This window comes from Myotis brandtii, unplaced genomic scaffold, assembly GCF_000412655.1.
Source record: "Myotis brandtii unplaced genomic scaffold, ASM41265v1 scaffold519, whole genome shotgun sequence".
Taxonomy (NCBI): Eukaryota; Metazoa; Chordata; class Mammalia; order Chiroptera; family Vespertilionidae; genus Myotis; species Myotis brandtii.
This window is the reverse complement of record NW_005369782.1, coordinates 187,841-201,646: the sequence shown is the minus strand read 5'-3', so window position 1 is coordinate 201,646 and position 13,806 is coordinate 187,841. Positions and strand designations below refer to the sequence as shown.

The following is a 13,806-nucleotide window of genomic DNA, read 5'->3' as shown; positions in this document are numbered from 1 at the left end:
AACTATGTACTTCATCATTTGCCCAACTCTTCTTTCTACCTCCTTCAGTTCCGTAACTTTTATTTCCAGAGGGCACTAGAGATGTATTGCACTCTCCCCTCCTTTACTCTGAACCTCTGTGTCAGTGTTACAATCTTGATGGGCCTTTGAGCCTCGTCAGGGCTCATCTGAAGGTTTTTTTGTTTTTATTTTCTTCTCACAGTTCAGGACTCCCACTCTTCTTTCACAGGAAAGATAAATCTCTCCATTTCATTCAATTCAGCTGTGTGTCCTGAGAGTCAGGCTCTCTTTAGCATGTTCCCCGCATGCTAGTGTCGTGACTACCGTGGGCCTTCTCATCGGTGCCCATTTGCATCTCCTTGCATGGCCAGATGGGAAGCCTTTCCTGTTGCTGGGGGAGGCTTCAGATGCAGCTGTCTTCCATGTGCAGACACATGTGCCTGTGTGCTCCTGTATGTAACCTTTTACTTAATTTGGGTTTTATTTTCACCTCCACTTCAGTCAAGTAGTTTTGTTTTGTATGTGTTATTTTTCTCTGCTTCCAGTGGAGAAACGTCACTCTTTAGGTAAATGTGAGCTTGCATCATTCCCTCTTAACTGGTCTTCAGATTTTCTTGATTAAAGTCATAGAATTTACCAACAATGTATTTCATAAAAGGTAAATTTGTTTATTTTTATTTAATCCATTTCCTGTATAGCCTAATTATTTTAGTTGAGAATTAAATAGTTGAAATGAAATTCTGCTTTATTTGTGTGATAATGCTTTTTATTTAAGTTATTTTGTATATTGTCTTATTTTTGTAGTGTATATATCTATACTGGGCATAGAGTTTCACTTTCCTTTTTGTCATTGTTTTTAGGAAGTGGGGATAAATGGTCAAACAAGCAATTCTTCTTGGATGCCATTCACCCTACAGAAGGTAAAAAAAAAAAAAAAGCAATATTCATTATATCATTTCAGATCATCTGTGCTGGTAAAGGCACAATTTTAATATGTTTTAAAAGTGTAATTTATATGGGCTCCACCAACAGCATTAGACCTGAGTGTTCATAATTGGGTTATTTTAAATTTTCAAATCAAAACTGGTATTTTTTGACCCTGCTCAGGGTCAAGCAATCTGTCATATGGAGTTTAATTTGTCGAAAGGAGATTTATAACCTTTGAGCCACATTAATGAGATTTTTCATAAATAAAAACACTTAGCTTTGCAGTCATGTTGCAGGCAGATGTTCATGGGAGTAAGAACAGGGCTAGCATGGGGCTGTCCTGGTGGCTGGGCATGGACAGGCATGCAGAAATGGTTCCTGGCCTGGCCTTTTTTTCTAGTCAACCTCCCAGTACCTGTAAATATGTTTAAACTAGAGGCCCGGTGCATGAAATTCATTCACAGGTGGGGTCCTAGGCCTGGCCAGCAATCAGAGCCTATCAGGACCGTCTCGCCCAGTCCTGATTGGGGCCGGGCCAGCCGGTGCCTACCAGCTGCTGGATGGGGCCTTCCGAAGGGGTCTGCCGGATGGGGGTGGGGGGCCGCGGGAGATTTGCCGGCCTGGGGGAAGGACCAGGGGAGGTTGGCTGGCTGTGGGAGGTTGGCTAGAGCGCATTGACCACCAGGGGGCAGTTTCTGCATTGAGTGTCTGCCCTATGGTGGTCAGTGTGCATCATAAAAACTGGTTGTTCCAGTGGTAAGGGTCACTTAGGCTTTTATATATATAGAATGGATTGCCTCTGAGACCTATGTATAGCCCAAAAAAGGCGCCATAATACGACCGTATAACGTTACAGGTCTAGGTATAGATTTTTATGTCAGAATTTCTCACAATTATATTTATTTGTGATATTATCTAATTTCTATTAAATATAGACCCTCAGGTGAATGCTCATTTCTGTGATGGTTAAGGAGCCACCCTCCCCTTCTTCCCATTGATTCTCTTTTTTTCACTGTAGATAATTTTAAAGAGCTGACCATTTTCATGGTGCTTAATTAGTTGATTCATTTGAAAACTAGAAGGGATTTTAGAGGTCATCCCGTTCAACCTGTTTGATTTATTTATGGCTGGAAAAGGGAACTTAATGATGAGTAGCCCACGTCTCTGGACTCCCAAATACACTCTCATTTCCTTACTAAAAAGGAGAAAAAAATTAAAATGCTCATTTAGCCTAAATCATTTATTATAAATACCTATGTTTTAAAGATATTTATAAAAAATATACAAATTTGAGTTTATTGTAAACATGGATTTTTTTTGTGTGTGGTAGGTACTGGTTACATGGGCCATGACTGCTTTTATACCATTTACTTTTACAGAAAATGCCAGCAGCATGTCTGTTTTCTGACCTGTCACTTCACATCACAACCTCTGGGCAGTATCATTTCTGCACTTAAGCTGGCAAAACAAAATATGAATTGTTGTGCTGCTCTCAGAATTAAATTTTGACATCCCAAAATTGATATATATTAGCTCTTGTGTATTAAAAATAGATTCTACACAATACATTTTTTTAGTGATACTGCTCTAAATATTTTGTGTTTTTAAACAATGAAAACCCTACCTCATATAAAATGGGTTATCATAACATGTGCAGTGTGGTAGAAAGCATGAATTAGGTAGGAATTAGGAGACCTGGGTGCTGGTCTCAGATTCACCACTAGAGAGCTTGTTTCAGTAGAACAGATTGTTTAGCCTCACTAGGATTCACTGTCTGTGTTGGTGCTGAGTGTGAATGTGACTCATGTATTAGGGGTGGGTAAATGGTGAGGTGTGCTGATACATAAATTCTATTTCCCTTCAACACTTGATGATTTTATTATGTGATTTCCTGAAAGTAGGTTAATTTGGAAGCCCTAATTTTCTGCCATTTCGGAAACAGAAAAGTAAATCAATTTTGAGTCTTCTAGGCAGACCCAAGGGTTTAGTTGGAAATAGAGTTATTATCGGTGATATTTAATTATCCTTATTATTAATGTATATGAAACAAAACTTTAGAGAACATGCACTAAAAATTGCATGCCCTGCAGTGTAGAGTGCAAATTATTTTACGTGGCCAGAAAAAAGGAATAGGTTTGAGCTTTGGAAATTACCAATAATTTAAAGTGACCTTTTCTTGTTACCTATTTTCATACCATCCCCTACATTTACTTGTTTGGGTGGTAAACAATGTACTTTGTGAATTATCTCAGCTCTTCATTCTCTCTCTCACCTGTGGCCATATCACTGCTTATTAAAACTTTACTTTTGAGAGTGTAAAAATATAAGAAAATGAAACTGTAATCAGGATAATTGTGGGGTGTGTAAACCACCCTAGGCAAAGGTTAGACAGGAGTTGTTTGTAATTGATATCTGTATAGAAATGTTGACTCAACTGAGGCCACAACTGTTAACTGTCCCTGATTTCTGTTAAAGTGGAGGACTTAAAGTTCATTATGTTTTCTTTATATCATCCCAAGTATAATTGGATTACCATTTGTATTTTTTTTCAAAATATCAAAAATTGCCTGGCAATTGTAGCTCAGTGGTTGAGTTTTGATCTGTGAACCAGGAGGTCACGGTTTGATTGCCTGTCAGAGCACATGCCCAGATTGCCAGCTCGATCCCTAGTAGGAGGTGTGCAGGAGGCAGCTGATCAATGATTCTCTGTCATCATTGATGTTTGTATCTCTCCCTTTCCCTTCCTTTCTGAAATTAACATTTTTTTTTTAAATCAGAAATCTTTAGGTGATAAGTCATCATATCTGAGGCTTAAGTGCTAAGCTTAAAATCTGGTTTAAACATTTCCACCCAAGCTTTTCAAAATCACTAAACCATTTCTTGAAATTTTTGTAGATCATCAAAATATATATATATTGCTAATAGCCTAGAATTAAAGTCAAATTTTTCATATAAACCAAGACAGCCTACCTCTGTCACTTTATCTTTCCACCAAGTTATGGTGTCATGCTCATTCTGAAGCTAGGTAATAGTTAATATTACATTATAGTTTCCAGAGGACTTTTACATAATTTTTTTTTTGCGAAAACTAATCTTCACATCAGCCTTGGTGAAGTAAGAAGTGCTTATTAGCTCCAAATACATGAAGCCTGACCAACAGAAGCAGGAAGGGAAGGAAGAAACCAATAGTTTTTCCACATTGGCTGCTTTTCAGGCATATTCGTAGATGGTCCTCTTTTGGCTCAGATGTTGAAGTTACAAATGGTATCCTATAAGAAAAGAAAACCAAAAACCTCAGACTAGGAATCTCTGTAAGACTAGTTTCTTTGCAATACATCTAATTACGGGGGAGAAAATTTGTTTTATAGTTAGATTTTCAATCAGGAGCCATAGCACTCAGGCTAACTTGATCTCCTCAGTTCAAAATAATTGCTACTTCACTTCAGCAGGTCTCCCAGGATTAAGTTTATTCATTTGGTTATTTTTCCTGTGTTTCACTCAGTGTCCCACTGCATTTTCAGTTCACAGGAGACCAACCAAAGGCAATGAGATTCCAGATTTGGCTATAATAATTTCAGTGCAAGTTGGATTCCCCTAGTTGGAATGTGAATTCATGACTCTAGAGCACTCTAGTGGTCTCCTGGGGTACAGTGCAAAAAATGATCTCCACATTTTGGGAGTAGAGTGTGGAAAACAAGAGTCTGTTACTGCCACATTCCTAATGCTGCGCCAGGAGTGAGTTCACATTATCACTCTCAGATGATCCGCGCCAAGTGTGTTACGATGATTGTGGAGTGAAAAACTAGCCCTGTGGACGTGTTTTGCAGTGCTTGGGTAGGTCTGTGTGCCCAATTACAAGCCAAAAGAGAAATGACTTAATTTGGTTTTAGACGACAAGCCTTTCTTTTCTCACATTTCCACTGGTTTGTCAGGGAGAAAGAAAAGGGAGCTGGCATGCTGTCTTGATGCTCAACTGCAGGCTTTTTTCCTCCCTGAGCTTTTTCTATTTCCAATCCCTTTGTGTGTTAATGTTGCTGGACTCAGGCGTACTGTCCTGTCCCAGACAACTACTTCTTTGACTTAGTCTTACCTGCCTTTCCCAATTCTTCTGTCCTGGGGAGGGTTCTCCCTGAGTGCTGACCCTGAAGGCTGTCATCTGTCTAGGCCACCACACAAGATGTTCTGGAGTTGGTTACCTCCTGGGTCAATCAATGCATGGAGTAGGACTCACTCTTAACTCCTCTTCCAAACTCTAGCAGCATCACATTACACACCCTTTTTATTCTACTTTTATTTTATTATTTTATCTTTTCGTTAATCCTCACCTGAGGATATTTTTCCATTGATTTTTAGGAGAGAGTGGAAGAGAGAGGGAAAGACAGAGAGAGAGAGAGACATCAATGTGAGAGAAACACATTGATTGGTTGCTTCCAACCAAGGAGGAGCCTGAAACCAAGGTACGTGCTTTTATCCGGAGTCGAACCCGGGACCCTATCGACTGAGCCAACTGGGTAAGGCTACACACCTGTCTGCAGGACCCACAGTTACTTCCGGATTTGACAGGGGGTTTAGAGAAGACATCTGGAGAGGTGGAATTGCCTCTTTTCAGGGATTTATGAAAACTTGCAATAAATTCTCTTTTTTGCCTGAGTCTGCAACCTGATGCACTCCTTTACCATCTCCCAGTACACAATTTCTGGGACTTGACCATTGTTGGTCTCTGTTAGCCAGCTGGCCTTTGACCCCTGGCTCCTTGAATGCTGGTTTCTGAGCTTCCCATAGTCCCGATGTACTTTCAGGCCTGAACTATACCTCCCATTTGCAGTCCCTTTGTAGCCATCCCTTGGCTTTTTATTGTGTTTTTACCAATTCATCTGGAACACACAGCAAAAGGAATAAACATTGAATAGAAATGAAACCATTTGAAGGCTCACTAAGAAGAAAAATCTAACAATCCTAGTCAAGGTATTCTTCTTCTTATTATTATTATTATTATTACTAGTGGCCCGGTGCACAAAATTCATGCACATTAAAAGGGAATTAATTAGAGGAAATATTTTTATATTGCTATTTGCCCTTTCTCTATAATAGAAGTGTCAGAGATGAAAGAAAATTAGTAAAATGTATATGAAAATCTCCCTCCAGTCAGAGTCTGGGGTGCGCCACAGGACCCAGAGTCAAGTCCCCGCCCACATGCACGCACCTCAAAATCGCGCGAGACCCAGACCTGGCCGGCCCCACCCACGTCCTCAGGTCCCCCAGCCTGGCGCCACAGCCTCAGGTCCCCCATCAAGCCCCTCCATGCGGGGGGCGTGGCCTCAAGTCCCCCCCACCCCACCCCATCCCAGGCTCAGCACCAGGACAGGGGTCGCGGCCTCAGGTCCCCTGACCACCACACGAGGGCACAAGGACGTGATGACCATTTGCATAGTAGCTCTTTATTATATAGGATTATTTATTTTTTTTCAATTATAATTTGCATTCATTATTATTTTATATTAGTTTTGGGTGTACAGCATAGTGGTTAGAAAGCCATACACTTTATCAAGGCGGAGGCTCTTTCCTAGTCCTGAGCCTCTGGAGCAAGCTGCATACCTGATTTTCCCTGATCAGGACCCCGATTCTAGGCTGTGTAGCAAAATGAAAAGAATTTGGGGGACTGGGTGGCTCCTTTAGAGCTAATTGAGTCCAGTCTCCATCTTTACAGTTAATGAATTTGAAAGTCATGAGTAGAATCCAGCTTTCTCTGTACTGTGTTATCTCCATCACCCCACCATCTTTCTGTAGAAACCTGGTCATCTTTCCTAACGCACTTGGCCCTTTTTTGGGTATCCATGCCTTCTCTTTGGCTTCCTTGGTGTTCTCTCTCTTCCTTCTCTTCCTTCCTTCCTTCCTTCCTTCCTTCCTTCCTTCCTTCCTTCCTTCCTTTCTTCATTTCTTATAATGAGCAATCTTTTAATATAATACACCCTTCCTCTTTGGAACTTGCTATAACCTTATTTCCACAAGTTCTGAATTTTTATGGGAATAGGAAGAGAAAAAGGAAGAGGTAAATGCTTTTTCTGGAAGGTGCATCTATAATCCTCCAGTAGTGATCATACTGGAGAGGTGAGTAAGATCCACCCTGTAATCAGAGGGACAACTGATGGGTCTGGATACAAAACCATAAATTTTGTTGCTTGTGAATATCCAGTAGAGGTTATTTAATCCTCACTTTGAACTTAGATTTGGGCTACTTCAACCTAGGGGAGGCTTTGAATTTAAGGGCTAATGCAGAGTCATTAAACATCATTGGAGTGTTTCTAACCAAATTATCTTTTATTTGCTTTTATGTAGCTTTTATCGAAGTTCAAACTGAAAAAAATATATATACCACAATTGGCCTGTGTTAGGCTAAATATCAAAGTATAAATATGCTATGACTGTTTGACCTGGGGATAGATCTACAACTTAAAAAGATTCTTTTTTTTTCTATTTTTTTTTTTTATTATTTGCTTGAAAAGGTATTTGGGAACATTGCCAAATAGTGCAGTTTATTTTTATAAATAACGATTATCTTAAGCCTGTCGCCAAACAGCCATCTATTATGTAATATTGAGGTAAGGTCAAGCCTAAATTATGATTTATGCTTTACATCCTTTCTTTTGATATAATTGAAATTATTTCTCACTTGTGGAATGGGAAGCCTGGAATCACCATCTTGAGGTCAAAGATCTTACGAATTCATAGCTCTCCTTTCTCAAAGATGTGTCTAACTAAATCCATTAGAGAGCGAGATTGAAATTGTTGAATGAAGCCTCTGCAAGTATTTATATGAACAGTGCATTATTTTATATCCTTATTTTCGCTCTTCTTTTCCTATTTCAACTGTTTTCTTCTTCCTGCATTACATATATTGTCTTATTTCCAATGTCTACCTTCACAGCCTCCTCTGATAAGCACCTTCATTTATACTTCAGGTTTAGTTTGCACAATTTCTCATGTCTCACCTTGATTTCCTGAGCCACCCTCCCCTCTTCTTTGTCAAAAACCACTTCTATGCCTGTCTTAAGAGGTTGGATCATTAAAAAAGGAAAAGATGCATCTCTTCCCTGCCCAAGAGACCTTCAACCGCTGGAATAAAAAAAGTCCTAGTCATGAAACGTGATTACATATATGTACTCCTAAATGCTCACTATACTCGTATCTGCATATTTGTCTTATTTTGAAATTAAGGGGAGAGGGAGATGGATGAGCTCCTAAGGAAACGAGTATATAAGAAAAGACACAGCATTCCCAAACTCTGAATCGGGAGCAAGTCTTTGGTGGCATATTTGTTCCTTGCTCTTGACTGTGCTATTTGGGGCACAAGCGTGTGCTATTAAACAATTTACTGATAAAACCAGTCAGAATTAGGGACCTAGAACTAAACTTTCCAAGGAGCCCTGCTGAGATATGGTACTTCATGAAATTGTCTCACTAAGCACAGTCACCTGATCCTGGAATTTAGCCAATAGGAGAGTCTCAGTCCGTGCTGGCTTCAGCAGTGTTTGGGGCGTCCTGGCCAAGCCATCAACAAAAGGGTCAGGCCTCCCTCACAGCGTCTTTTTCTGATTAGTCCAACGTGGTGATTGAAAGCGAATATCCCAGGGATAAGTATAACTTTAAGAAGCACATATTTAGCTCAGTATCCTCAGGAGAAGAAAAATTTATCATCCTCTTCAGACCAGCTGGCCAAAAGGATCTCAGATAGGGACCCTGACACCTGCACAACTTGTGGTCAGTTGGGACACAATGGCCTCTTGGTGTTCAGTATTCTATTGAGGGGGGTGCATCTTAATCCTCTGTACTTAATCTACCAACGCAGATAGATATAAATATAAGTGTTTAAACTTACGGGCATTTTTTTCCCCATCAATACTTTGAAAACTCTAAATGTAAGTTCTCCATTCAGAAGGGTCAGACATTGAGAATGTTTCCTTCCAAGAGCAATGTCGGTGCCTTGTGTTTTTGTGTGTAACTCTATATGGTTTGTCCTGTTTCAGCCATATTTACAGAAGACAAAAACACCACAGAGCCTGCTCATAAGGTTAAAAATGCCCCATCCATTCCCAACACTCCAGAGCCAACAGCAACGCAAGAACCCCTGGTGGGCAGCCAAAAGAGAAAAGCAAGGAAAACCAAGATCACACACCTGGTCAGGACAGCAGATGGCCGGGTGTCACCAGCAGGAGGTACTTTGGGTAAGAAGAGGGAGCTTTAGACAGAGATAACCAAATCAAGCAGCTGACCCTCATGGCCACTTGGGCCAGCAAGTGACTAGACGCCAACTGCGGGTTTGGTCACAGTGACATTTTCTCTTTCTGGGTCTCCTTGATAACTAGTTTTCTACAGACTCCCAAATGTGCATGTTTTAGTCTGTGCTTTAAAATCATAGATCTTTTTCCAAGAGCATATCTAGATTTCCTAGAAAGGAAAGGTAATTTTTAGGGCTGTCAGCTTCTCCTTCCCTTTCTCAGCATGCACAGAAACAGTGTTGGTTAAGGAAATTCCCAAAGATCCCAGGCTTTTAAAAATCCTGGATGAATCAGTGTTTCTCCATGGCTCACTGCTCAAGTCAGTGAGAGAAGGCACTTTAGGAAGCATCCAGCACTTCTGCAAAGCTGACTAAGCCCACCCAGGGAGCTCGAGCATGCTTCTGGATTACTCTCGTTCTCTGGGCTAATCTTTAACCAACTCTTAAATTACCGTGAATTTCTCCATTTTCGGTTGTGGTCTGGGGTCTGTTTGTTGTTCCTGGTGGTCTCCATGGCAGTAGAATTGCCTGATGGGATCAGAGCTTGATACTGAGCATCCTCCCTCAGATCTTGGGGTGCGACGCCACCTCAGCATTAGTGCTCTGAGCTGTTGCCATGTTGCCTTTTAGCACCTCTCTCATCTCTTTCTGTCAATCCCGAAGGAAGGGTCCCTCCCCGCCACCCTAATTCAGTAGCCAGAAAAAGGTCGAAGGTCCATAATGAATTCAATAAATAGGAGAAAAAAATGTTTAAATGAGTGTTTTTTGAGAACAAGATTTATAAATATCTGATTTAAATTAATCTACTTGTTAATAGAGATTCATTATTTGCTGAGATAGAATTAGAGGACAGTTAGTGAATTTTGTGCATTTCTCTTGTTTTGCATATGTAGATTGATAGAACAAGAAAGCATATTAAAGATCCCTGAGTTTTCCCTGTCACATAAGAGCTGAGACTCAAAGGGGCACACTTTTGTTTTGAATGCTTTGAACTACTAAGCAGAAGGATGATGAAGACTAGAACCCAGTTTTCCTCATATTTAGTCCAGCAGGCCCCTCCCTTATTTCCTTTCCACTGTGGGTTCTGCCCTGTGATTTTCATTTTGTAAATGGTTATAGCCTCATTTTTACTTGGAGGAAGAGTGAAAAATTTTAGAAAATACTTTCTTTCATGTAGGAAAGCACGTAGCACTTTCAGGTTCACTTACTATATGGCAATTTACTGCCTTTATCAATTATTTTATGTGGTTGAAATGTTTTTAATGCCCTCTATCTTGGCTACACAGTAAGGGTACTCACTTCCAACAGGCATATTGGCTTTATCTTTCTTTCAGCAGGTCTTAGAACAAAAGTGACAGCTTGGGGTCTCGTTGGGATTGAAATTTCATTGGGGTTAGTGTTGCCACCCTAAGTGCTATCATAGCACACCGAGTGTCAGGGTTGCCCTGGTAGGTAGGGCAGCTGCAGCTTCATCAGAAACGTTTGGTCAGTCGGTTTTTAAGGGCCCTTTACTGCATCCACCAGCCCCTCTGCAGAAGTCCCTTGGGCTGTATATTGACTAAGCCCATTTTTCTATCTCCAACACTGACCTGTTTGACCTTGAATAATACGCAGCTTCTCTGCTCAGCATCAGGACACAGTGCTGCCCACCACTGCAGTTGAGCTTAATAAGAGTTTTGTGACCATGAGAGATTCTATAAAAGCCTTACTATTCAGTGGATGACAAAAGTGAGCCGTGAAGAATGTGACCACATTTCACATTGCCTAGCACGGAGTTTTCTCTGCAGAAAACAGAGGGGGCCTCTCCTGATGGATTTCTCTTGTGTTGCAGATGACAAACCAAAGGAACTGCAGAGGAGTCTCCCTAAAGTCACGGAGACAGGCTGCCATGACGCGTGCGCACACAGCAGCGAGGCCGCGGAGACACGGAGCAGCACTCCCGAGATGCCCGCCGTGTCTGCGTTCTTCAGTCTGGCTGCGCTGGCTGAAGTGGCCGCCATGGAAAACGTGCACAGGTTAGCGGTGGGAGCCTTATTCCGCCAGGGGACCTACCTGTTCACTGTCACCTCTTGCACAGAGCGTAGGTGGAGAAAGCAGCATAGGAGACAAAATCAGCCTTTCTGACGTCATCTGTGATATTTTCACAATGTATTGGGGTTCACAAGACTTGGTTCAAGAGCACTTCTGTTCATGTGAGGTTAGGAAAATGTGTGTGCTAATTAATTATCAGTGAGAATGTAGCCAGCCAAGTATTTTATTTTGAATGTATTATTCTGTGGCTAAACTTTTATTTCTCTAAAAAGCCTGAGAGAGCAAAGAAGCAGCATTCTCAGATCATTAAGCATGAGATTTGGAGTCAGGCCTCAGACCTGGGTTTGAGTCCGAGCTCTGTCACCTGCAAATTGCAAGGTCTTGAGTAAGGTCATTCATTCACCTCTGTACCCTGTTGTTTCTCCTTATAAAATGGGTGTAGCTGGTACTCATTCCATAGACATGTTATGCAGAATAAATCTAATGTCCCAGTGTCAGCAGCCGTGCACACCCTCACTGAGGAGGGTCTGTGGCCGTGGTGGTACCAGCAGAAGAAAACAGAGTTGGTTCAGGAAAAAGACATCTGACTCACAGCAGACAGAAGGCCTGGATTTATCTTCCACTCTGTGTTTGCTGCAAAGTAATTTCATTCTCGGGCCTCAGTTTTCTCATCCTGCTTTGAAAACAACACTGTCCCCAGAGAATCACCTGGTTGTAAGGATCAGCCAAGATCACAGATGGGGAAGCCTGTGGAACTCGGGGAAGCCCACGGAAAGCATATCAACTTCTAAGTGCAAAATGGAGTGTTTGCTACTTCCTGGACCTTTTGGGAAGGCAGAAAAGACTTTTGTAGATTCAGGGATCTCCTATTTTTATTCAGTGTGGATTACCCACAGATGAGCTACCTTCTTAGCCTTTCAGTCTTCAGTACAAAGATCTTGGAATCACGGACGACTTGTATACCCACCTGGCAGGCTCCATTCTCCTTAGTCACATCAGGCTTAGCAGGCCCAGACGGAAGCTTTGTTTGCTGCTTTCTCTTTATCTGTCATGTTGCAGTTCCAGTCCTGTCTCACAAATAGCCTCTAGATATTTACAACAGGTCAAATTTCTTTTCATGTGTGCACTGCAAGTGCCTAACAGCACGTGAATGCTGACAGACATTGTTAAAATCCGCTCAGGTCTCTGCGGGCCTGAGGAGAGAAATGCACAGACACTTCTCCACTCGTGGAGTTTCGCAGTCGAGTACAGAGGACAAACTCATACACTTACACAAAGAATTAAATCTGTGCCCCCATAAACTGTGGAAATAAGAGGTGATGCAAGAATCAGGGGGGTCATATTTCAGGGCTCAGAAACGGCTACCACACAGTCCCCCTTGCTGTTGACAGTGTTCTCTTCTGAACAGGACTGTGGTCACACCATGGCTGTCAACCAGCCTTCCACAACTCCCAGTTTCCAGCAGTGAGCACCTCAGCAAACCATTCCTTCTTACCCCCTCCCCCCCACACCCCACCCCCAAAGTCAGGGGACACTGCTGCAGTCCACATGGGCCGAGTCCTTTCTTGCCTTTGCTCCTCCTTCCTGGCCTCGTTCTTTGTCCTCTTCTCTCACTGCTCCTGAAGTCTGCACTCTCCCCATGTACCTCTCATAGACCCGCCACCATGTTGGTTCGTAACTGTTTGCCCATACTTATGTCTCCTTCCAGTGTATTTTGAAAAACAAAACAAAACACTGGTTTTATTCTCCATATCCACAGCTTCCTTAGTTCCTGTCACGTCAATGGATGAATGGGCGAGGAGTTTTTTGTTGTTTTTTTTACCTCCCACTAGAACAGTGGTTCTCAACTTTCTGGCCCTTTAAATACAGTTCCTCATGTTGTGACCCGACCATAAAATTATTTTCGTTGCTACTTCATAACTGTAATGTTGCGACTGTTATGAATCGTAATGTAAATATCTGATATGCAGGATGGACTTAGGCGAGCCCTGTGAAAGGGTCATTCGACCGCCAAAGGGGTCGCGACCCACAGGTTGAGAACCGCTGCACTAGAAGAACGATCTTGCTTACTAAAATTTTACTGTCAACTTAACAAATGGTTAGTGTTCTGACTATCTAAAAAGACAGATTCTCCCCAGGAATCTTAGTTGTAACTTTAGCCCCTACGTGTTAAAGCAGAGCTACCATCCACCCTCTACCTACAGACTTAATGTAATTGTACCTGGTTGCACATCAATTAATTATTGCATTTAGAGAGTGGTCAACAGAGTTAGGGGTAGAAATATGTTACCGGCTGTTACCTGCATTCTTGCCACAAGAAATCTTAACATTAGGTTTAAAAATCCAGGGTAGAAAGGCAATTCTACAAAATGCAGGACACAGGAAGTTTCATAAACCTTTGTTGAGAGCCTGTTTATTTACGAGGAATTTTATAAGGAGGAAAGTTCATTAAAGTTAACCCTAAAATCGGCCCCGCCAGGTGGGTCTTTTTAGTCCCATTTTAATGTTGGCCCAAATGCTGAATTAACTTGCCAGGAGCACGCGGCCAAACTGAGTTAAGATACCGACCCAGG

General features: G+C 41.7%; 1 protein-coding gene across 8 annotated transcripts in view; it reads left to right on the top strand.

Moving 5' to 3' along the window:
- Nucleotides 1-13,806, top strand: part of BBX (bobby sox homolog (Drosophila)) — a 293,824-nt gene that overhangs the window by 272,408 nt on the left and 7,610 nt on the right. For 7 of the 8 annotated variants that reach the window (XM_014548659.1, XM_014548656.1, XM_014548658.1 and 4 more), the window contains 3 exons: nucleotides 861-920; nucleotides 8,952-9,149; nucleotides 11,034-11,217. In XM_014548659.1, coding sequence (XP_014404145.1) covers nucleotides 861-920; nucleotides 8,952-9,149; nucleotides 11,034-11,217 — 442 coding nt within the window. The remainder of the gene's footprint in view (nucleotides 1-860; nucleotides 921-8,951; nucleotides 9,150-11,033; nucleotides 11,218-13,806) is intronic. The other variant, XM_014548655.1, reaches the window with a different exon arrangement.